Source organism: Engraulis encrasicolus, chromosome 17 (assembly GCF_034702125.1).
Source record: "Engraulis encrasicolus isolate BLACKSEA-1 chromosome 17, IST_EnEncr_1.0, whole genome shotgun sequence".
Classification (NCBI taxonomy): Eukaryota; Metazoa; Chordata; class Actinopteri; order Clupeiformes; family Engraulidae; genus Engraulis; species Engraulis encrasicolus.
In genome coordinates, this window is record NC_085873.1 from 24,249,759 (window position 1) to 24,274,758 (window position 25,000).

General features: G+C 45.6%; 2 protein-coding genes across 3 annotated transcripts in view; both read left to right on the forward strand.

Moving 5' to 3' along the window:
* Nucleotides 1–4,177: 4,177 nt before the first annotated feature.
* Nucleotides 4,178–16,591, forward strand: LOC134466954 (neuronal pentraxin receptor-like). The gene is made up of 5 exons (XM_063220883.1): nt 4,178–4,873; nt 6,977–7,271; nt 11,737–12,029; nt 14,679–14,858; nt 15,659–16,591. The coding sequence occupies exons 1-5, from the start codon at nt 4,178–4,180 to the stop codon at nt 15,890–15,892; spliced, it is 1,698 nt and encodes a 565-aa protein (XP_063076953.1). The 3' UTR covers nt 15,893–16,591.
* A 4,719-nt stretch (nt 16,592–21,310) lies between these two features.
* Nucleotides 21,311–25,000, forward strand: part of LOC134467347 (dynein axonemal light chain 4) — a 7,423-nt gene continuing 3,733 nt past the window's right edge. For both annotated transcript variants that reach the window (XM_063221244.1, XM_063221243.1), the window contains exons 1-3: nt 21,311–21,403; nt 22,185–22,267; nt 22,584–22,667. In XM_063221244.1, the coding sequence (XP_063077314.1) occupies nt 22,196–22,267; nt 22,584–22,667 (156 nt within the window). In that variant the 5' untranslated portion in view covers nt 21,311–21,403; nt 22,185–22,195. The remainder of the gene's footprint in view (nt 21,404–22,184; nt 22,268–22,583; nt 22,668–25,000) is intronic.

The window sequence follows — 25,000 nt, forward strand, 5'->3', positions numbered from 1 at the left end:
ACTGAATTGTTTTGTTTATTGTACTGCCTATTGTACTGCCTATTGACCTGCCTCACAGACTGGATCACAGACTACCTCACAGGAAGGCCCCAGTTCGTCAGACTAGGTGACCTCACATCAGAGACTGTAGTCAGCAGCACTGGAGCTCCACAAGGAACGGTGCTTTCCCCCGTGCTGTTCACCCTGTACACCACTGACTTCAACTACAACACAAAGACCTGCCACATGCAAAAGTTCTCGGATGACACAGCCATTGTTGGATGCATCAAAGATGGGCAGGAGGGGGAGTACAGGGAACTGGTGGAGATGGTGCAGAACCAAACAGTTGCGGCTGAACACCACCAAAACCAAAGAAATGGTGATCGACTTCAGGCGAACCACCCCACCCCTGGTGCCTGTCTCCATCGAGGGGGAGACAGTGGAGACAGTCTCCACATACAAGTACCTGGGTGTTCACCTGGACTCTAAACTGGACTGGTCTGCAAACTCACATGCACTGTACAAGAAAGGACAGAGCAGACTCTACTTTCTGAGAAAGCTGAGGTCTTTCAATGTCTGCAACAGACTCCTGCAGATGTTCTACCAGTCTGCCATGGCCAGTGTGCTCTCCTATGCTGTGGCATGCTGGGGTGGCAGCATTAGGAAGAGAGATGCTGGACGTCTCGACAGGCTGGTGAGGAAAGCAGGATCTGTTGTCGGCACAGAACTGGACGCCCTCACAACCACTGCTGACAAGAGGACACTTAGCAGATTGGACTCTATTTTGGACAACTACAAGCACCCCCTGTACCCAGTTTTCGACAACCAGAGAAGCCTGTTCAGCTACAGACTGCGCGCCATCTCCTGCAAGACAGACAGGCTGCGGAAGTCATTTGTACCCAGGTCCATCCAGCTATTCAACATTGCACAGAAGGACACACAAAGAGAGATTGTCATAGGGGACTGGACTGCATAACAAATCCCACTCCTGCACACTTTATTTACTTGGACTCTTAACCCTTTACCCTTTACCCTTCGACTCCTCTTCACTGGACAGTGCAGTCACTGGACAATGCACAGCTGCTTGTGTGTGTGTGTGTGTGTGTGTTTGTGTGTGTGTGTGTGTGTGTGTGTGTGTGTGTGTGTGTGTGTGTGTGTGTGTGTGTTTGTGTGTGTGTGTGTGTGTGTGTGTGTGTGTGTGTGTGTGTGTGTGTGTGTGTGTGTGTGTGTGTGTGTCTGTAGAGACACAGTTGGCGACTTGTGTAACCCCCTGGACTACTGATACTCCTGGACACTTTGTTTCTGGCCACCCAGCACAGGTGACACTATGTACACTTTATTTTTGGTGTGTGTGTGTGTGTGTGTGTGTGTGTGTGTGTGTGTGTGTGTGTGTGTGTGTGTATGCGTGTGTGTGTGTGTGAGTGTGTGTGTGTGCATGTGTCTGTCTATGTGTGTGTGTGGTGAGACAGGGGGGTGACTTGTGTTACACGCCCCCCCCCCCCCCCCTCCCATCTCATCTCTTTTTCCAAGGAATACAATGGACATTGTACTAGGCAGAGAGACTATGGACACTCCTGGACACTTTATGGCCACTTTGTCTTGGCTTCTATGTGCCACTCAGCTAAGGCACATGTGAACACTGTGGACACTTTATACTTTACACTTTATCTTTGGTGTGTGTGTGTGTGTGTGTGTGTGTGTGTGTGTGTGTGTGTGTGTGTGTGTGTGTGTGTGTGTGTGTGTGGTGTGTGTGTGTGTGTGTGTGTGTGTGTGTGTGTGTGTGCGTGTGTGTGTGCGTGTGTGTGAGGGATAGAGAGAGAAAGAGAGAGAGAAAGATGCCTTGGCAAATATATGTAACAGTGAGCTATATATGATGTTTTTTTTTTTTTTATGTGTAATATGTGTGTTACGTCTTGTGGGCAATGTCTTCATTTATGTATGTGTGTATGCTACTTGACACCTTAATTTCCCCCTGGGATCAATAAACGATACTCTACTCTACTCTACTCTACTCTACATATGTTTACCAATAAACATATGTTTGGTGTGTAGATTGCTAGAATCAAATACCTTGCAGACTGACTGATTGCGGTGTGTGTGTGTGTGTGTGTTTTAATACATACTTGGCCCATGAAGCTGACTCTCATTCCATATTCTTATTGTGATTAATGATGACTGCGGCATGGTAGCTCTCTGTAGTTCCATTTTGCAGCCACTGGGGGGCAGAGCACACAAACACACACAACAGCAGTTAGACCGTCGTCTTCCTCACCTTATAATGGGCAGAGCATCTCTCAATCCTCTGTCTGTATCTTGGGCTATTGAACCCTGCTTCCCCTTGTGCGTTGCTTAAAGGTAGAGTATGTAACATTCCTAGTAGTTTATTTTAATAACTAATGCTGCTGCTCATTCATAAATGTTACCTTTTTTGTGAATACTTACCACCACCAAATTCTTAGTGTTCATTGTGACTTTGGTCATACTAGGAAATATTAGTTTATCACTTAGTAAATAATTATGAAAAGATCAAATGTGAGAATGGGCAGGACAGTCACAATGGGCAGCATATAAGTTGCAGCATAATTTACCTACTCTGGCCACAATCCTGCATTGTACCACTAAACACAGAGACCAGGGGGACTTTAACACATTGCAGACAACTCAGAAAAGGGGCCTAATATTCAAAATAGTGCAATTCTTGTCTTTTAATATTTTTTTTGCTTTATTTAGGCTATTTATTGATGGGGGCAGGGGGTCAACTTGACAGTGAAGAGTGGGACAGGATCACGAGTGGGAGAGAATTGGGTCTTTGGGACAGGAATCAAACCCAGGTCCCTGGCGTAACAATGCAGTGCAACAAGTGCACGGCGGGGCCAGTTGTCCTGTAGCCTCTTACTGCAGATGGGGTCGCCGGCGGGCCTATTCACTATTTGCTGAAAATACTCAACTACATCATAACAACATTGCTATGACAGTACCGAGAGCCTTAAGTAACAGATTAAGACATAGCCATTACAATTTTGTTGACAGTAACATTATAACATAGGCTCTACGCTAAGGGGTTAAGGGCTTTTGTGTCATCATAACTTATAGGACTGTGGAGAGCATGACAGGAAGAGAGTAGAGATGGCAAAGGCTCGACTCGAACCTATATGCAGAGGGCTTAGCATAGGCCTACTGCGTGCCCCCCAATAGAACCGGTTTCAAACATTGCATTTAGCTGACGATTTTGTCCAAGGCGACTGATAGTCATTTTCAATTGCAGGGTATTGGTTACAGTCCCTGAAGTATAGGGTTAGGTGCCTTGCTCAAGGGCACCTCAGCCATGGAGTGAGGTAGGAAGCGAGAGGGTAGGATTAGAACCTGCAACCATCTGATCTGAAGCCCATCGCCTTAACCATTAGGTCACTGCTGCCCCATTACATAGGCTGTTATAAAGACAGTTCAGCTCTAACCCCTACCTCCATCCATCAACCTACTTATAGTCCTTTTCTTACACATAGACGATTGTGAAAACACTTCAGCTTGTCAACCCTAGTATGATGCAATCTTTTTTTATTTAGGCTAAATATTGCTATAAGATCCACATGCACCTAGTTGTGCAACTGACTGGAATGGTGGGGGGATATTGGGAACTCAATAATGGTTCCCTGTCTGTATATCCATCCATGTATTCTTACAGTCAACCCGTAACGTCGGTGATGTGATCCCTCATATACACTCTGCAGGAGAACACTGTGGACTGCATGAGATTGCCATCGCAGGCAGGCTATATATCACTAAACAGGCGCGAGGCAGCTCCCTCTCCGCCCTGCGATTGGTTGCTGCTGGAGAATTCCACCCCCATCCTGCTCGCGCAGTCCCAGCGGTAATTATCGGAGAGGAGGGAGATGCTTAGCAACACACCAGGCACTGGCACGCGCGGACAGCCTTCCAATGACATCCTGTAGGCTATCGTCGTAATTCTACACCCTAAAGAGAATATCGATGAACTGAAATCAAGAGCGTCGTAGTACTGTCGGTGTGAAAAACCGTGTGTTTGCGAACTGGAATGTTATGGTCTTTGCCGTTTGAGAAGCTTGGACAACCACTTGCCCTCCTAATCGCTCATTCCTCTTCACTCGCTTCAATTTTTAAATAGCCATTGCTCGGTTAAACCGCCAACCTGAAGTTCATTGTTGTTATTTTGGCCGCCGGTATGGTGGCCTTCATCGGAGCTGTCATCTGTATCATCGCTGCCGTTCACACCGGAGCCTCCTCGGCCGCCCTGGCTCAGCCACTGGCGGATAACCAGTCGCTAGCCCCGGACGCAGGTGCGCAGACCCTGGCACCCGGCGGGAAGGTGCCCGCCCGCGCAGGACCAGTGGACGCTCTCCATGGTCCTGACTCCAACGGCCGGGAGCTGGGAGGCGGAGAGGCGCCGACCTTTTACACGGTGACTGGCACCACAATGGGCGGACCCGGAGGGGGCGGTGAACAGGTGATCTACAGCCGCCTCATCTGCACCCCCGTCCCCGCCGGCGAGTGCAAGCCCAAAAACTTTCAGCAACAAGCGGACGATCCGACTCTGTACGCGGGCGAAGACTCGGGCTACCTGCGCACCACGGCGGACCAGCTCCGCCAAACTGTGCTTCAGCAGAAAGACGAGATCCTCACCGACCAACGCACCATCCGCGAGCTGACAGGGAAACTGACAGAATGTGAGCGGGACATGGGGATGGCAAATGGGGAAAGCCCCGGAAAGAGTGCGGCGGCGATCTGGGGTGGCAAACGAGCCGAGGATGGCCACATTATGGTGAGAGACGAGGCGCCATCTGAGATGCTGGCTGCGCGCGCTGTTCAGGAGCTCGAGCAAGCCATCAATCAACTCAGGGGCCGCATTGAGAAGCTGGAGGTGGGTAATGCGTCGCGCGCGGGCTCCCATTTGCTCAAATCACTGCAGACCACTTTCTTTTCAGAATAACATAATGCTCGGGCCACTGACTACGCTGTTATTTAGCCCATACTATTGATTCAGTGTTGGGACAGTTGTAACAAAGTGTTGGGCGTACGCAATATCATCCTCTGGTCCAGTTTGCAATCAAGCCTGATATGACGGGCAACATGCACCGTGCCTTGCTGTATGATTAGGACTATATTAGGGGATAGGGTGTGAAATGGATATCAAACTGGGGCAGCCCGCCGATGTGCCAATGAAGGCTAGCAGACTTAAGCTGTAAAACTTTCCAGACAGGTGTTAGAAACTCCCTTTGTATTTCTGCTCACGTATAGAGCTCGTGCTCGGGAAGTCTCTGTTGATTAGCTGTATGTGGCTTCGTCTGGGCGCACGTGACAAGACAAGACATGGCGCCTGGCGTGGAAGCGAGAAATCTGTCTTTACCGTCAGTCAGTTTATTAGCGTGTAGGTTTATAGAATCTTGTGCGTATTCGTGACAATTTGTTCTGAAGGAACGGTCGCTTTTGCGGCATTTTCATCAAGCCCCAACACCTCATTGCCTGCCTTGTCACGTAAATCCTTCTCAGGGTCATTTCCACCTCAATAAATGTATTTATTTAATCATGTGACTAAATCTGCAGGCTACTTGTGCATTAGACTGGCAGAATTTACTCCCTCGAGCTCTTTCTCTCATTCTATCCCTCTCTTCTTCTTTCTGTCGTTCTGTCTCGCTCTCTCTGTATCCCATTTCCCTCCATCTTTTTCTTTTCCCCTCACTTCTTCTCTGGTCGACTGCTTTTCTCTTGGTATAGTGCCAAATCGGTGCATATCAAACCATCAGAGGAGATTGCATAATATAGCCTACTGGATAGTCTGTAACGATATTGTATCAATATCGAACCGAGAAATCGAGATACATAAAGTCCAGATACTGTCACAGAGTGCAAGATGGCAGTCATGATACACCCTTTCAAAGCTCTGTTACCTTCAGTCCACAAAACAAAAACACAATATGATGTGATAGTGCTTCCAAGATTCAAATCAGCATAATTATTAGCCTGCCAGTAAACTTTTCAAACTCATTAGCAGCCTGTTGTAACCTATTTTACCTATAAACTAGTTTTCCTTTATCATTTTATTTTATAATGTTGGCAAATGTGAAAAAGACATTAATTCATTGAAAAAGATAAATACAATAAAAATCATGAGTGCATCGAACAGTAGGTCAAAAGGTCCTATCTTATGACAGATGACATGGTGTTTGTGTAACATTATTGCATTTATTGGCCCTAATTACACAAAACAACATACAGTACACTAACAAAACCATGTGTATTTTGAGCATAATATGGGTAGGCTAAGTAAATATTTATAATTATATCTGATTATATAATATTATGAAAGTGTAGGCCTATCTGATTTTAGAGCAATTAACATTACTGCTAAATCAAGATATTCCCAATGTCTCAATTGTACTCTGTACTGAACTTTACTGTACACAGTCTCCCCTACCTGCATGTTGTTGCCACTTTATTTGCCACAGACATGTAAGGGCCTGCCTTACATGTCAAGCACTTAGAGCATCATAGGGATCACAACACTGCAAAGTCACTATTTGAGGAGAAGGGTGAGAGAAACCTGGAATGGTGTAAAATGTAACAGAGTGGCAATTCTATTGATATTGTACTCTGTATGTATTATGTTTGAGGCAGTCGAACAAGATCCCGGATGATTTTGAAATCTCCCCTGGACATTTTTTTAGGTCTCAAACGTCTGGTCACCCTACACCTGTATGTGTCTGTGTGGGTGGGTGTGTGTGCGGGCGCACGTGTGCATGCATCCATGTGTGTTTGTGTATGCATTCCTTCATGCTGGTGTGTGTGGCCCTGCTTACCTGTGTGTGTGTGTGTGTGTGTGTGTGTGTGTGTGTGTGTGTGTGTGTGTGTGTGTGTGTGTGTGTGTGTGTGTGTGTGTGTGTCTTGTGTGCACTTTCGCGTTTGTGCGCGTTTGTGTGTGCAGTAGACTAGAAAAAAACAGTCCTCTCTCCCCTCTCTCTTGCAGTCGGAGATGGCTCCCCAGGGCCACAATCACACAGCCGCCCCCACCATCGCCACCCCGGGCAGTGGAAGCCCCATGGCGGTAGCGGTGCAGCAGGCCGGCGTGCCGCCTGCCGCCCCTGGTGGCGGCGCGGGGGAGGTGCAGCAGCAGGTGGAGGAGCTGGAGGGGGAGCTGGAGAGGAAGCTGCAGCAGCTGGAGCAGGAGAGGAGGGCGCTGGGGCAGCACGGCCAGAAACACCGGCAACACATCGACCAGCACATAAACACCGTCCACCAACGCCTGGCAGGACTGGAGAGGGGTAAGATGGCATAGGGGGGAGGGGGGTATGAGAGGGGTTAAGGGGGTGGAGACACGGTGTGAGATGAGACGGAGAGAGAAGTGGGGGTGAGAGAGGAGAGGGAGAGGAGGGCGCTGGGTGCACTAACGACTGGCAGGACTGGAGAGAGGTAATATGACAGAGGGGGGGGGCGGGGGGTCGAGAGGGGATATGGGGGTGGAGACAGGGTGTGAGATGATATGGAGAGAGAAGTGGAGGTGAGAGAGGAGCAAGAGAGGAGGGCGCCGGGGCAGCACGACCAGAAACATAGGCAACTCATCGACCAGCACATACACACCGTGCACCAACGCCTGATAGAAGCGGTAAGAGAGGAGGCTACTGGGTCAACATCGGACAGAAACACGGACAGCACATCGATCAGCACATACAGCCCACAGAGACTATGGCAGGACTAGTGAGAGCTGTAAGATTGGGCTAGGGGTGGAGCCTCGTTCACACACGTCGCTGTTAGTTACTCGCTCAGCGAATGAAGTCAATAGAATGTCTGTGTTCCACGAGACGAGGAGGCGAGTAGGCGAGTACTGTACAAGCGATGCGATGTGGGCGGATCCCAAGTTGAAAATATTTTAACTTCGAGCGAGGCGAGTAAGCGAGTAACCAATGGGAATAGAGTAGGCGAGCGAGCGAGAAGCTAGTAACTAGTAGCGTCGTGTGTGAACGTAGCTTGAGAGGGGATGAGGGGAGGAATAGAACAGGGGTAAGAGAGAGTAGCTAAAGAACAGGGAATTGGGGCAACACGGTCAGAAACACAGACTGCTTATCGACCACACTGTAAAAAAATTCTTGTCAAAATTACGGTGAAAAACTGGCAGCTGTGGTTGCCATTTTTTCACCGTATAAAACACAGAGATCTTGTATATGGATTTACGGTAAGGTAAATTAAGACTTGTAGAATCAACATTTTCAAAATGTTACAATAAAGGGGAGTTACTGTTTAAATAACAGTGACACTCGTGTAGGCTCTTGGTATACAGCTGTATAATTAACAATGCAACCCTGTTGTTTTAAGTGAAATACTAACCATTCCACAGCATTCATTTGCCTATTTCACAGTCAATTTCTGTTAAAACAACAGAAATTATTTATGCCTTGACGGTATGACTGTTCAATTTACAGTATAAAGCATTTGTTTTTAAGGTGAATCTCTATTCATTCCACAGAATTTATTGCTAAACCAGCAGCACAATTGTGTTGCTCAGGCGTAGGATTCAAAGTTTATATGTGTTGCATTTAAGTGGAATTCCCATAATAGGTGAGTCCTATAGAGTTACAATCAGACAACTGATTGGACTGATTCTACTCACTGAAGGGTATGAAAATGCATTCCTTTTTTGAAAAAGGCCTGAAAATAACCTTGAGTAAAATGAAGGCCACAGCTAGCGGGCAAGCACGCTAACAAACAAGCTAGTTAGCCAGCCATACAGCCACCCTTACAACGTGACCTGCTAGCCGGGCCGGCCAGGTCAGGCCAGGTGAGGGCAGGCAGGTCGGCCGGCCGGCCTTACAGCCAGTCAGCCAGCTAGCTAGCTAGCTGCCAACCAGTGAGCAGTACAATGCAACAGTCCCGGTTTAAATACATGTTCAAGTGAACCATGTGACCCGAGTGATGAGGCATTTCGCAGGTGCAGGCAGTAAGTTAATCATTGCATGACAGCCCTTAGCACTCAGGTGAGGTCAGGAATTGATTGACAGATTTGATTGACAGATTGACAGTTTCAAATAGACTAGTATACTTCTAAGAGACTGAATCAAGGGATTACTGTCCCAGGTAGAGTTTTTCAAATTATGCTAGCCTTTAAGTATATTTTACACATTAAATGAGGCTAAACTGTTGGCTGTTACCGGAGAAATATATAAGTTACAGTGAATTATTGCAAAATGTCCTTAACTGTTGCACAGTTTATTCAGTTGCCAGCTTCACTGTTGTCAAATCTACAACGTGGAGGCACCTGGAGCGAAGCAGACAAGCAATCTGTTTTCTGTGGAGTAATTAATATTTAATTCATTATAACCTCCATTGCTTTCTGTTGGGTAGGAGGTATGTAAATAAGGATATTCTGAGTTTTAGAGAGGTTTACTTTGTCAATTTGCCTCTCACTCGAAAACTCTGATGGCAAAGCCTCCAAGTCCAATAAGGGAAATTTTGCGCAGGATGAACTTGAACACATGCAGAGGGTTGTAATCTAAGTTAATTGATGGCTACTAATCAAATAGCATGTTGACATCAAACTCTGCCTGTTACAACCAGCCTATCAGTGGTTTGACAAGTTGCACCTGGAACAAGTGCAATCACAAGAGATCTATTGGACAAAAAGAGGACTCAAAAAGCCTAACACGACCAGAAAGAGCACCTACTTTTTGTAGTATACACAATGTGAAGAAAAGCAGAACAGAGTTCTTTGTCTGTTGGTTCACAATTTGGCTCACTTACAGGGGATTGAGTTTGATTCACTTATAGGGGACTCAACAAAAATGGCTGCTCATGTTGCCAAAACATTTGACATTTGAGGAGGCATGGTTTTCATAACTCTCTGGGGAATTAAACATTAACTCTCTAGCTCTCTTAGCTCAACAACTCCGATCCAGAGGAGTCAAATAACACTGTGTAGTCTTGCTGCAACTCTTGGTGTTTAGATTTTGGCTGAACACCAGTCTAACCAGTCTGATCAATCTAACTCTGACAAATTTGCTGTGTACATATGACACCAGTGAAAAATAAAGTCATGTACCGTTTCTTGACTACTTCATCTTCACTTAACGGTATTTTCCAATATTTCTTCGTTTACAGAGAACAGTCCAGTATTTTCTACATATGACACCTGTCAAAAAAAAGTCATGTAGTGCTTTTTGACTTAATAGTAGCTTGCCGTATTTAGTACAGAGACAAACTGTTTTACATTTTACGGTCACTGACTGTTGCAATTTGACAGTTTTTGGCCGTAATTTCAACGGGCATTTTTTACAGTGCAGAACATACACATCACAGGACTGGAGAGAGGTGAGATGGGATGGGGTGGTGGTGGTGGTGGTGGTAGGGGAGGGATATGAGAGTTAAAGGAGAATTCCGGCCAGTTTGGATTAATATCCCATCTTGGGTGGACCGAGGGAAAGGGATGAAAGGCAAAACCGCGAGAAATTTTCATGCCTGCTGCGCAAAGTTGTTCAATTGCGCTGTTTTCGGTTAAAACCTGGCCCTTCGGGCACGTATTTGACCTGTTTTAAAGCTCCTAGCGTGCATTAAAACCCTTTTGAACGCTTTGGCCGTGGTGTGTGGGTCCATACAAGTCGATCTAGTGGTTCACATTTCCATTAGGTAGCATAGGTACGATACAACAGGAGTTTTCAAAAGTGGCGCACCTACCTCTTTCAGCTTCCGCCTTCCAACTACGTCCGCAAAATGGTTCGCCAAAGTGATACTTCATAGTAATCCATTTTATTTTTGTCCACCAAAGACGAGCCACAAGAAACATATGCACATGTTTTCGTGTCCTGAGTTGTTATTGTCTCGCAGATTCACTTCTCTGTCACTGAACGCAGTTTAGTGACGTCACGGTGTCACATGACTCCTGGAAGGAACGCCATTCGCTCATCCAGTTATTATACATAAGCGAGAAAGAGAGGCGCTGTCGTAATATACTGTTTGATATTTTGAGATGGATCCTCCGTTGGGGTAGTTCAATTGAAGAGTTTGGTGGCCATGGTTATCTTTTTCGAACCAGAATATTTGTTACAGATAAAGAATTATTCCTTCCAGGAGTCATGTGACACCGTGACGTCACTAAACTGCGTTCAGTGACAGAGAAGTGAATCTGCGCGACAATAACAACTCAGGACATGAAAACATGTGAATATGTTTCTTGTGGCTCGTCTTTGGTGGACAAAAATAAAATGGATTACTATGAAGTATCACTTTGGCGAACCATTTTGCGGACGTAGTTGGAAGGCGGAAGCTGAAAGAGGTAGGTGCGCCACTTTTGAAAACTCCTGTTGTATCGTACCTATGCTACCTAATGGAAATGTGAACTACTAGATCGACTTGTATGGACCCACACACCACGGCCAAAGCGTTCAAAAGGGTTTTAATGCACACTAGGAGCTTTAAAACAGGTCAAATACGTGCCCGAAGGGTCAGGTTTTAACCGAAAACAGCGCAATTGAACAACTTTGCGCAGCAGGCATGAAATTTCTCGCGGTTTTGCCTTTCATCCCTTTCCCTCGGTCCACCCAAGATGGGATATTAATCCAAACTGGCCGGAATTCTCCTTTAAGATGGGGACAGGTGTGAGATGAGATGGGGGTTATGAGAGGGGACGGGGGGTGCCCTTACGAAAGCCAACCATCATTAGGTGAAAATGGACCTCTCCTCTCATCTCATTGGCCCCTTGACTCATTTTCCCTCCTCTCCTCTTGTCTGATTGGTCCCTAGACTCTGTGGCTCCACATGGCTTCAGGCTGTCCTTCCCACCAACGAGCAGCAGCAGTAGATTCTCAAGCCCTCATGGCCACGTGTCGGCCCCCACACACAACCGCGTCACGACCCCCTACGCCCGGGCCACGACCCCTGTGCCCCCGCTGCATGCCCTGACGGCCTGCCTGTGGCTGCGCCCGCTGGGCACGGGGCTGGGCACCCCGCTGTCCTACGCGGTGGCGGGGCAGCCCAACGAGCTGGCACTGCTACTGGGCAAACACCACACACTGGAGCTCATCATTAACGATCAGGTATGACCTGCTGCTTCTAACTTTCTTTTTGTCGCGGGGGGGTTGACCTTTATTATGATAGTACAGTGAACAGTGGCACAGTAAATGAGCGGGAGAGAGAGATGGGAGAGAATCAGGAAACCTCGATTCGGAATCGAACTTCAGTCCCCAGCGTAACAACGGTACAGTGCCCGAGGAGCACCAAAATTACCATGGCTGAGTTGAACATGGTGTTTTATAGTAGAATTCGGGGGTCAAATTACAAAAAAAACGGTCTTCTATTTTAAAGTAGAGGAGCAGGGGAAAGGGGAAGGACAAAATTGACATTTTTCAAGGGAACACTCCAAACGGAGGAGTACAAGCAGTTCCACGGAATGCCTTGTGAGTCACTTGAAAGAAGCTAAAGCTGACTTGTCCTTTGAAAGCAGTTCGCAAATGTTTTTCCTCCATTAATTATAGTTGTAGCCCCTTAATGCACGCCGTACATCCTGTGGCACGCTGTACTACACTACAATGTCAGTGCACAGGGCCTTTAGTAATACATTACAACTTGGTTATTGCCATTCTGGTAACATCTAATTTATAAGGCAGTGTCTTAAGGGGTTAATATTGTGTCATTACCTCTTCATTACCTCATTTACCACCATTCAGCTGTTGGTGCCACATACATATGTCATCCTGTGCCAAGCTATGTGGTTGTGTGTGGTGCTGTGCCGTTTCATGTCTTCCTGTGCCAACCTCTGTCATCCTGTGCCATTTTGTTTCTTGCTATGCCAGTGTTTGCCATCTCGTGTTATTTCTGTTCCACTCTGTATGTTTCTGCAGTCTTGTGTGTTCATATGCCATGTCGTGCTATTCTGTGCCATCCTGTGCCACATGGTGCCATGCTATGCTATTCTGAGTCATATTGTGTATTGCAGTGGTATCTTATGAGTTCCTGTAGTCTTATAAGTTCCTGTACCATGTCCTGCTATTCTGTGCCATCTTGTGACATGTCATGCTATGTGGTGCCATCTTATGTGTTGCTGGCATCTTGCTTTATGTGTGTTCCTGCATGATCCAGTGCTGTATTGTGTCATCTTAAGTGTTAGCGTGTTAGTTTGGGCCCACAATACCCGTCCATATTGACCTTCAAAAAACGGGAAAATTCCCAGATTTAACCCCAAAAAACGGGACATTTTCAACAGGCCAAATGCACAGCGACAAGTGGGGCGGTGTGTTCTACTTGGGTTTTCACACTGACAGTGCATGTGACAGTGCAAAAAAAACAATGTCCATGTTTTAAAGGAGCGTGTTTAACTTAAAATGAATGAAATATCAGTTTCTCGGTTGTTTTCTTACTCAAATTGAAATGTAAACAACTGCTGCGTAGCAAAACATAGCCTGTCTTTGTTGCTGGTGCAGTCTGTAATGAGGTAAGTTCTCACAGTTTGCTGTTTAGGCTTGTGTGCACCCTATGAACACACAAACACCTGCAAAGCTCGAGGGTGAGAGCTGGCATTTTTAAGGAACATGAATTATTGGTATTTTGGCTGGTAGTCATTCATAGCTGATGGAATAAGTAGAGAGGGCCTGGCTTGTCAGGCTAACTGGCATGGCCTTAGGGGTGAATTTCTGGACAGACACAGACGGGAGTTTCCCGGGAAACACGGGAGGGTGACAGCCAGGTATGGAGTCCACCCGCACTACCTGTGAGGCAAAACTACTACAAAGCTACAAAACTACTTCTCAGTCTGGTAAGGCACATATCTAAAAAAGAAATCAAATCTTCCCCAGTATTCCCAATTAATTTCAAGCATTTCAAACAGCTCAATGGGGCGTGCCATGCCGTGCTATTCTGTGCCATCTTGTACCACCCTGTGTATGTGTCCCCATATGGTCCAGTGTCATTCTGTGTTCAGTGCCAGCCCAGTGCTATTCTGTGTGGACCTGCCAAGTTTGTCACATGCTGCATGTTGCATGAATTGTGCATTACAAACTATAGTTGTTGACAATGATGACGATAATAACGATATTTTACTTTGTGTATTACAACATTTAACATATTTATTTTAACATCAATAGTTAAGTTTTACATCAGGGTTAGTATTTCTATTCACTTTTGGGGCATAGTGGTTGGCCTGTACATGACAACAAAAACCCTTTCGATGCTTCATATGGTGGTACCATTTCCTCTGCAAAGGAGGTTATGTATTTTGCCAGGGGTTGCATGTTTGCAAAATAGTGTGCCATGGGGCATGAATGTATTTTTCAGAAATAAGGTATCAAAAGGTTTCAATAAGGTTTCAAAAGGAATCTTCAGAGGCGTGATGGCTCAAGCTGATTCTGAAGTGTTTTTTGTGCTTTTATTATAGCAGGACAGTGTGAAAGGAGAGAGAGAGAGAGAGAGAGAGAGAGAGAGAGAGAGAGAGAGAGAGAGAGGGTAGAGTTGGGAAATTACCCAGGTCGGACTTGAATGTGGTTCCCCATGAGAATGCAAGCCCCTATCTGTGGGGGACTTTACACGCTGCGCTGTGAATGAATTTATGAATTTGTGAATTTGTTAATGATCTGAGCAGAGGTCTGGTGATCTGAGCAGAGAGTCTTTGTTGAACGGGTGCTTTTCTGGTAGCATTACTTGCACCCCTCGTGTCATCCGGCTCCTCCCTCTCTCATTCCCCATACCTCTAGGTGGCGCTACTGCCAGTGAACATATCAGTGGGCGTGTGGCAACACATGTGCGTGAGCTGGCACAGGAAGGGCGGGCAGTGGAAGGCGTACCAGGGGGGCAGGGTGTGCGGAGAGGGAGCTGGGGTGTCGCCCGGACACACCATCCGACCCGGAGGAACGCTCATCCTGGGACAGGAGCAGGTGAGAGAGAGGGTGTGTTTGTGAGAGAAAGAGGAAGAGGCTGTGAGAATGTGTGTGTGTGTGTGCGTGTGCGTGTGTGTGTGTGAAAGAAAGAGGGGGGAGAGTGTGTGTGTGTCTCTGTGTATGTCTGTGTGTGAGAGAGAAATATATTGTGTGGTGTATGTGAGACAGACTTCATGTGTGTGTGTGTGTGTGAGAGAGAGAGAATCTGTGTGTGTGTGTGTGTGTATGTGTGCATATGCCTTAATATATTTGTCATTTCGGGTCCTACAAACAGGTTGCTGTGTCTGCATCTTGTCACACGGCATACTCTCTGGCCATCTCTCTCTCTCTCTCTCTCTCTCTCATCCTCTCCCTATCTGTACTGTTTCGACTCTGTCCATTTTTCTTTTTCTCTTTCTTATTTCCTCTGCCCATGTCTTTCATTTTCTTTTCCTCTTTTTCCAGCGTTCTTGTACATCTCTGTACTGCGTCTTGTAACCCTCATTTGTCTTCCTCTCTCCCTGGAGGCTACACCTTCATTTTCACCCCCTCTCTCTCTGTGCCCTTCTATATCCTTAACTCTTATTCTCTTGACTGCTCCCTTACTCCCTTACTCTGTTCTTATCCTGTCTGTCAGTACGTCTTTCAGTAAAGTACGTCTCAGTACGTCTCAACCTGTGTACATCTCTGCCCCACCTCCTTCCTCATCTCTCTTCTCGTTCCCCAGGCTCAATGTCAATATTAACACTTCTCTCTCGCTCTCTCTCTCTCTCTCTCTCTCTCTCTCTCTGTGTCCTCCCCTCGCCTCTCTCCTGTAGGATGTAGTGGGGGGAGGTTTCGACGCCAGCCAGGCTCTGCAGGGCGAGCTGTCCCAGCTGAACGTGTGGGACCGGGCGCTGCGGCCGGCCGAGGTGTCCGCCCTGGCCCACTGCACTCAGGGGCTGCTGGGTAACGTAGTTCCCTGGAGGGAGCAGCACCTGGAGGCATTGGGCGGAGCCACCAAGGACCCCGGGGAGCCGTGCGCTGCCCTGCGTCCCAGTGCCAAGCAGTGAAGCTGGGCCGGGGAGAGGGTGTCCATGGGACCAAGCCAGCAACCTGTTTAGACCGGAGTTGTTGCTGATTATTTATTTATGTTTTTAATGGAGAGGTCTCATTGATTATTTGTTAAATTATTTAGTCAGGAGAGGTCTCTGTCGATTGCCGTAGCCCAGCCATTCTCAAACTTCAGAACACCAAGACCCACTTTGAAATGTGAAAAAAATTATGGGGCCCACCAAACCATTGGCCTATAGCCCGGCGTAGCCCTTTCACACTCCCCGGCCTTCCTCCTGTCTCTGTCAGGGTATCCTGCTAGCCCGGTAGACTTACAGTCGGACATCCAGTCATTTGTCAACTTTTCACCGATAATCAGGCGGCAGCCATATTTATTTTGGGGAAATTATGCTGTGTCACTAATGCATGCTAATGTAATAGTACAAAATAAAGTAAGTGTTTCCCCATTTCAAAATGTCTGCGGCTCTGCAACGAGACTTGATATCATGCCGACTTACATAATATACAACCGCTCTCACCTCTCTCTAATAACCAATGGCCCATAGACTACAGGATGATAATAATAAAAACAACAACAATAATAATAGTAGTAATAATAACGTTAATAATACTATAATAATGGTAATATTAGAAGCGCCTTAAAGAACACTCAAGGATTCTGTACAGAGGTAAAACAACAGTAATAAAACAGGACTCAGTAATAAAAAAAGAAAAGGAAAACATAAGGCCTTTTATCACCTGCTTAACAGTATACAGTTAACCAGGGGCCCAGTTAGCAGAGGTGGGTTATCCAGGGGTCTGTCAACAATAGGTGGATCGTAAACACAGGGCTAAGAGTCCGTTAGTTGGTAGTTGGTTAACGAGGCTAGCCGTTTGCTTGCAGGTTAGTCGGTTAACCATGCTAGCATCCTCCGTGACTGGATCAGGACTGGACTGGACATGGATATGGTGGCTGAGGGAGTTAGAGAAGCTAATGGGGGTTGACTTCAAGGGAGCAGATATAGTTATGTTAGCCACCAGGGTATGGGCTCTCAGAGCAAATAGGAAACGTCCTATGGTGACAGGCCTATAGGAGATCAATCTGTGCGAGAGTAAACCTTCAGCCTACGGTCCCTGCATTCAGTTCTGACGATGAGGGAAAACAATGAATGTGAACCTACTGCTTAAAGCCATACAGTGATGAGCAACCTGGATTCATTTTGCCTGTCTAATTCAGTCATGTTATCATTCAACCAGTCAATATCCTGGTTGAATCGAACTGGTAAAAACAGGTAATTGGGAATATGTGGCACTGGAAAATGGTCTCTAATGAATCCAGGTTGCCCACAACATTCGTCTATGTGGGTGATGGCCATTTGCTTTGATTTAACTTATCTGGCATAGTCACAGAAAAGAAAAGCAAAAAAAGAGTGTCAAAGATTTTATTTAATTTTATTTATGTTATCCATTAGAAATAAATTAATGAATGGAGGGAGTAGAAGTGGGACAGAGGCGAAGGATGCTGGTTTCAGACAGCCAATAGGAAGATGAGGAAAGCAGGGTGTGAGTTTAACATGATGTGTGTTCGAGGGTGTGTGTGCCAGATTGTAGGCTTAAAACTCACGGCAATCAAGGTTGGCTCCCAAGGTATATCTCACGTTTGTCAGTTTCTTTTCTCGTTGCCATTTTCTTTTCTCGATCAAGATATTTTCTAAGAATGAATTTTATTGTATCTGAGAGTGCCCAATCATGGACAGTTCGTATCGAGCATGTTTGAGACCCGACTTTGAATGTTGATGCACTTGTGTGTTAGTGTGAGGGGTGTAGTGCACGTTTTTAATGAGAGAAAGGTTCATCAGTTATCACAAGTCTGCGATGCAACCTAATGTCAAGATTTTAAATTTTAAAATGGTAAAGGTTTAGCCCAGTGTCAGGGGTAGGTGTCGCCTGTGTTGAAGCCATGTGGTTCCTCGACACTACATCACCTGTTTAAATAGCTCCTTACACTGCACTAGGCATTAGTCAGGATATGATGAGGGTAAGAATGGCCCTATAAGCACAGTATGTGGTGTGACCTCAATATGATAGGGTTGACTCTCCAAGTGAATAATCACTTTAATAATGTAATATAAATTTAATATAATATCTTTTATTATGTCAATTTGTATTTTAACACTCTTCTATAGAGGGTTTCATTTCTACCCCCCTAAGTGTTGAATTACCTCTGCAAAACGTACTGTGCGAAACACAGGCTTGTAGTGTGGCAGGATTTGGTCTGACACCAAAGCACAAGATGTGGTGTAAATGAGCTCTATGCCAGGTTGCCAGGTTACCATCAGGTGACCTTCTGTTCAGTAGGCTAGAAGGTAACCAGGTTACCTTGGCACGGCAAGTTACCATGGCAACCATCTCTTTTCAGAAGAGGTGTTAAAAGTAAGAGTAGAAGTAAATGTATGGTGTAAGTAGCATATGACATTACATAGCTGTTACACCTGTTATTCCACTATACCTAACCAGGTAGATAGTAATAACTGGGGAAAAAAGCAAACAACCCCCACCCCACAAATTTGATCAGACCAGCGCAGAATTAGGTACACTCACACTCCTGTGTTGGAAGAAAATTGTGGAAGTTTTTTTACTTCTACTTTTTATTTTTGTCATCTCTTTTTAGTGTGTGTGATTTTAGCCGCACCACCGGTTTGCAACGGTTTTTATTTCTTCTTCCCTATTGATTAACCGCCATGTGCTACACTGCGCTCTGCTCTGCAACCGTGTTGCTAGGTTTCAGCCGCTGAGGGGCCGGCCTTCTCTCAGGCTGACGCCCACTGCTAACCCAGCAGCCTCACTCCACGGTCAAAGGTCAAGCTGAATATTAAGAAAAGCCATACTTCAGAAAAATATGTAGAAAAAAATACAATCCACTACACAAAGCACAGTGTGTATCTCTGACCTGATCTGCACATGCTCACTAATGCCTGTGTGTGCTGCCATATGGTCATATTAGAGAACCGGAGAACAGCACAAACAGGAGAATAGCACATGATCAGAGCACAACACCGAAGACAGAACATTGTGAGACACAGGGGTTAGAACATCGGTTGCACACAATGGTCAGTGTGTGTGTGTGTGTGTGTGTGTGTGTGTGTGTGTGTGTGTGAGTGTGTGCGTCCATGTGTATGCGTGTGTGCATGTTCATACCAATGTCAACACATGCCTTTTTTTATTATTGTCTTGCACTGACTGTATTGCAATGTTATATATGTTATATTGATTATGAAGTGCATTTACACCGTATATATTAATTTGCTTGTTTTCTTTGGGCCCTCACAAGCCAGCATTGTCTACATACCGATGAGTGCAATAACATACTGTACTGAATGTCTGTGACTTTTATACTTTCCTGTACTACAAACTGCAACACAAAGGGTCGCAGTAACGCAGCTTCAGAATTATCTATCGCCAGGATCTTTGCTCTTTACGCTGAAGTTTACGCTGAAATATATATATACGTATATTCTCTTATGAATTATTTCTTTTTCATATACACTTGATGGAAGTGAATGTCCTCAAAATGCATCAACTTGTTGTACGTAAATGTCTGATGTACATGGTGTAATGTGCTTGTATGCAACAGAAATATATGTTAATGTACAGTATATATATTTATACAGATACACGATATCTGTGTGATCCAAGCAGTAATTAAAGAACACATTCCAGCCTACAGGGTGCCAACTAGCAGAGTTCGGCATATGAACCGGTAGCGGAATTGCACACAGGGCCCCTCATACGGACTGGCATAGGTGATAATAAGGCCCCCCATCACCAGCAAAAGGCTAAAGCCCAGCTCGCTGTACCCCAATGTTGCTGTGATAAGGGAGGTCGCAGATTAGAGTCCTGAATGACAAACTGGTCCGGACAAGATCTGTCATATCCAGTATAGGGAGGAGCAATGTGTAACATTATGGATGTGTCCTGCACACACGCTCTCTCTCTCTCTTTCTCTACACCTCCATCTTTGGCTCCCCTCTTTCTCTCTCTCTTTCTTACTCTCTTTCTCTTTAGGTTCTTCTAGTTTTTTACTATGGCTATGGACAGACAGTGTTGCCAAAGCAAGTGCCATGAAAATACTGACTGATAATCTCTCTCCTCTCTCTCTCTTTCTTTCCCTCTCTCAATCTCTATCAACACACACACACACACACACACACACACACACACACACACACACACACACACACACACACACACACACACACACACACACACACACACATACAGTGAACAGGCCTTTGAGATTTTCTTGTCCTCTGGTTGCCAAACCGCTGTGCTGTGCCATCTAGGTCTGCTACTGTTTGTGTGTGAGGTGATGGTGCCCTCACACACACACACACACACACACACACACACACACACACACACACACACACACACACACACACACACACACAGCCAGTGTGTACTTGTCTCCTCTCGGCTTGTGTTCATCACCCAGGCCAACTGACATGTATTTTGAAATAATAATAATAATAATTAAGTCTCTTTGACCCGAGAGGTCCTCCTGTATTGCCTGCTGAACATTGCAGCTTGTGGATATATATACTGCATCTGAATGTTTTTTTAATAATTTTTTTTCTGTCTTTCGTTTTCTTCTTCTGTGATTGATGTACAGTAGTTTTTTGTATGTATTTACCACTGCCTCGCTTGATTTCAGTCTGTCCGTTTTTGGAAATTAACAGTTATACGTATACGAATCTATATTGGTTATGAATAAACATATTCACTCTAAAACCCATGGACTTCACTGGTTATTTGTTCACAGCTCACTTGAATGTTACATATCTATTGATCGATCTATAGAATGATTGATCATTCGATCGATTCAATATTTAAACGTGGCTAATAAAAGTGTGCACGCACGCACGCACACACACAACATTGTATCTCTGATCTATTTATCATCCAAAGCTATGACCCCTGACCCCAGGGTAGGCTAAGCAGGGAATGTGCCCCTGGGCCCAGAGCCCTCCTGTAGATAGGCTATTGGTGGTGGGGGCCCTGTTGTGACCATGGCAAGTCGTATGGAGGGTCTATGTCTTGCCCTGGGCTGGGACCCTGTGTGTAATTGTTCCGCCACTGGACAAAAGTGTAATTATTTGAATTACAAGGGCAGCCCAACCAAGGAATTACGTCATATTTGCCCACACCTGAAGATAGGCCTATCTTCAACACTTTCAGTCCGAAACAACATTCTTACGTTTTAATAGTAGAATTTGTGCGTGGAGAGTGAAAAAAGTAAAAAATGTACTCAACTCAGTGTCCTCTTCCACATGACATTTTGTAGAACCAGCAAACCCTGTAACCAACCCTGTAACCCTGTAAATGTAGCAAAAAGTAGCCCCAAAAGTCTGTGGTCACAAACTGTGGTCACGTGCTTACCCCTAGCTTTCCCACTGTTGCCATGGCCGCATAGTGTCTCCATGTCAACTGCTGAAGCGACATTAACAGTTGTAGGAAAGGCAGTTAGCAAGGTATGAAGTGCCTCTAATGCATCATTGTAGTACATATAGGTTGTTGTTTTATTGCTAACGCAAGGATTTTGCATCAAGATGTGATGCGGTGATTGCTGAATGTCTGAAGCAGCAAATGACACCACTCTTGCTAGATGCTATGGCTACTATACATCCTGAAAACTGATTAGCTACCCCCGGCTAGCTTACAATCTTTGCGAGGAAGTTTTGAGTGAGCATACAGTTGGTGTTATTGTTGGTTCGGGCACCTTGATCGTTAAGGTATTTCCTAACTAACGAAGAACGGATAGCTTACATCACCATATTTGCCAGGTTTCTGGAATCTGAATCATCAATAGGTCACGGTGTCTCTGGTTAGCTATCACTAGCTAGCAAGTTGGCGTCAACTTCAGTTGTTTTTGGTGTATTGGCGTTTTCTCTTTATAAGCCACGTATAACACGGCAGTGTTTTGTTCTCTGGCAGGTAAGGGGCATGCATCATCACGTTAGTTTGCACAAATGCAGCTAAGCATCATGGGTTGCTAGACTAGGGTTTGCATGCTTGCTAACCTTGCAGCTGTAAACACAGCCCATTTAGTGGTACCCATCCGTGAGGACGCCAGAAGACCTGCTTCACCAGAAGAATTTTGGGCAGGTGGCGATGTAGTTCTAGATAGTTAGTAAATTGCATTGTCGTCGCCGCTAGGAAAAACTGTACTGGGTGAAATTTAAAATATGTGTTGTCTGTGTTAATAAATTCAGCCTTTTCCCCCTCCCGTCTCTCCCGACCATTTGCTTGCAGGAGGACAGGGGATGGCGGACACGGGTGACAGCAAGAAGGAGGAGGCCGACTACAAGAGACTCCACAGCTTCCCTCTCATTAGGGTGTGTGTGTGTGTTTGTGTGAGAAAGGGCGGGGGTGGGCTTGTGTTCATGTGAAGGAGAAAGTGAATGTGTGAGGAAGAAAGTGAATGAAAGAAGCAGCAAGATAGTGATGGTGATGTGTTGTCTTTTGCTGTGTAACTTTGGGAGTATGTGAATGAGAGATGTGACAGTGACGTGTTTATCTCTTGCAGAATGAGTGAGGGAGTTTGTGCATGTGTATGAGAGAGATGACAGTAATGTGTTTGTCTTTTTGCTGTGTGTGTGTGTGCGTGTGCGAAAGACAGATAGGTGACGGTGACATGTTTGTCTCTTGCAGCACACAGACATGCCAGAGGAGATGAGGGTTGAGACCATGGAGCTGTGTGTCACCGCCTGTGAGAAATTTGCCTCCAACAACGAGGTGTGTATGTGTGTTTGTGTGTATGTGGTTGTGTTTGTGCACATTGCTGTCTTGTGTAATTGTATTTCTCTCTGCATACATCTGTAAATGAGGTTGAATTGTACTTGCCTTGCCATCCTAAAACTCCAGTAACTTTCCATTTCCCTCTAAAGCGGCGTACACAAACAAAGCTAGCTTTTCGCTTGCTCGCCTACACGCAACTCTTTCATGGAACGTTCGCTGAAAGTTCCAGCGGCAAAGGTGGGGTTGCAGGTTAACCATTTTAAGAAAATGTACTATTATGACATCACGTTGGGGGTTCTGCAGGCTCATAGGAGTCCATGTAGAACCTTAGAATCCTGGGGGAGTTCCCCCAACGTGATGTCATACCTGCAACCCCACCTTTCTGCCAATGAACAGGCGAGAAGTACCGAACTCTGCATTCCAATTGGTTACTCGCTTACTCGCCTCGCTCGAAGATAAAATATTTTCAACTCGGGATCCGCCCACATCGCATCGCTTGTACAGTACTCGCCTGCGAGTCTCGCTGGAACACATCGACATTCTATTGACTTCATTCGCGTGTGTGTACGACGTGTGTGTACGGCCCTTAAGTTGCGTCTGGGCTGGGTGTTACTGGGGGGCACATTATTCACTACACAACATTACACTTAGCTGAAGCTTTTTTGCAGAAGCGACGTAGACTTAGATACAGAGTACTGGTTATAGTCCCTGGAGAAATGTGGGGCTAGGTACCTTGCTGAAGGGCACTTCAGCCATGGGTAGAAATGGGTGGGCGGGTAAGGGTGGGATTCGAACCTGCAACCTTTCTGATGCTAAGTCCACCCCATCAGTGAAAGGGAGTAAGACAAAGGAGGAGAAGGAACGGTTGCATGCAGTACATATGCGCAGATAAGCAAGCAAAGGTACAAAGATAGTTTATTGGTCATATGGGTAAAGTCACGTTTGTTTTTGATTCGATTGGGTAAAATGAGACCCGCTTTTCAAACTCCAAGCAGAGTTCAGAGTTCCCTCTAGTAAACATTTCTCAGTTCGGCTAGCCAGACCCTCTGTATGCATGAAATTAGTCTGAGGCTAAGGTAAGACCAGACTCAAATAGCAACGGCCTGTGTGCACATATGGGAATAGGCCTGTGTTTCGGCCAAAGTGTGTTTGTGTGCGTGTGTATGTGTGTTGTTGTGAGAGAGAGAGTTTCTAGCCTAGTTAATATTTATGTGAGTGTGTGAAAAGTAGCACTGCTGTTTTTGGGACAGGGACCTGATTTCCCTGCTTGTTGGCGGTTTAAGTGCTGCCGCGTGAGTGTGCGCGCATGTGTACAATGCTATGTGCATGCCTTGTTTCTGTGCTGGAAGTAGAACTGGAAGTTTAGTGTGTGTGTGTGTGTGTGTGTGTGTATGTGTGTGTGTGTGTGTGTGTGTGTGTGTGTGTGTGTGTGTGTGTGTATGTGTGTGTGTGTGTGTGTGTGTGTACCAATCTACCTTTTTGAGGCTACTGCTATTGGAGCACACCCACATGCTGGGGCCCTCGCTCCATTGTTGTTGCTGGTAAAAGAAAAAGTGTAAAAACATTTCCTCAGTCATAGGTTAGGAATTGTTTTGGTTTAGGCACACCACAGTTTAGCATTCTTTAACTATTGTTAGGGTCAATATGAATGGAAGGGCCCCCTCAGTGTCAAAGATAAAACAGTTGCCGATGGAGTTGGCATCACCCACCACTCACTCACTCACTCACTCACTCACTCACTCACTCACTCACTCACTCACACGTTCACACATGACATGTGCGCTTGGGTGGTTGACGTTTAAGGGCGTAACACACACACACAGAAAAAAGTTTTTCCAAATCCTGAAAAAATTGGAAAAAATAGGAAAAAAATAAAGCTTTTAGAGGTTCGTGGAATTTCACCTAATTTTTGCCATTTTTGGGAAAATGTGCCCTGCGGTGTGACATCCTTGGTGTGACATTTCTGTAAGATACAATAAAATGATTAATATTCTGCACAAACATATCCCCCATGCTCTTTGTAATATTGTTCCTTTAACCCCTACCTCACACACACACTACTACCCACCCGCACCCCCACTCACACACGCCTATGCATTGTACAGGCAGACAACTGTGATTTCACTACATGGTTTCACTCTATTACTTGTAATAATTGTGTGAATGTGACAATTAAATCTCCTGGTATCCTTATATCCTTGCATGATGCACGAAAAACAAGAAAGGATTGAGTAACACATTGCATAAGCATGTCACACCGCAGGACATGAAGTCACACCACAGGAAATTCTCTGCATTGTGGCCATTTTAATCCTTTTGTATACATGACT

Excerpts from the sequence above, each read along its gene's own strand:
- LOC134466954 (XM_063220883.1), top strand. The coding sequence starts at position 4,178 with ATGGTGGCCTTCATCGGAGCTGTCATCTGTATCATCGCTGCCGTTCAC. Across the intron at positions 4,874-6,976 it reads GCCGCATTGAGAAGCTGGAG|TCGGAGATGGCTCCCCAGGG; the intron begins GTGGGTAATGCG and ends TCTCTCTTGCAG. Across the intron at positions 7,272-11,736 it reads CCTGGCAGGACTGGAGAGGG|ACTCTGTGGCTCCACATGGC; the intron begins GTAAGATGGCAT and ends ATTGGTCCCTAG.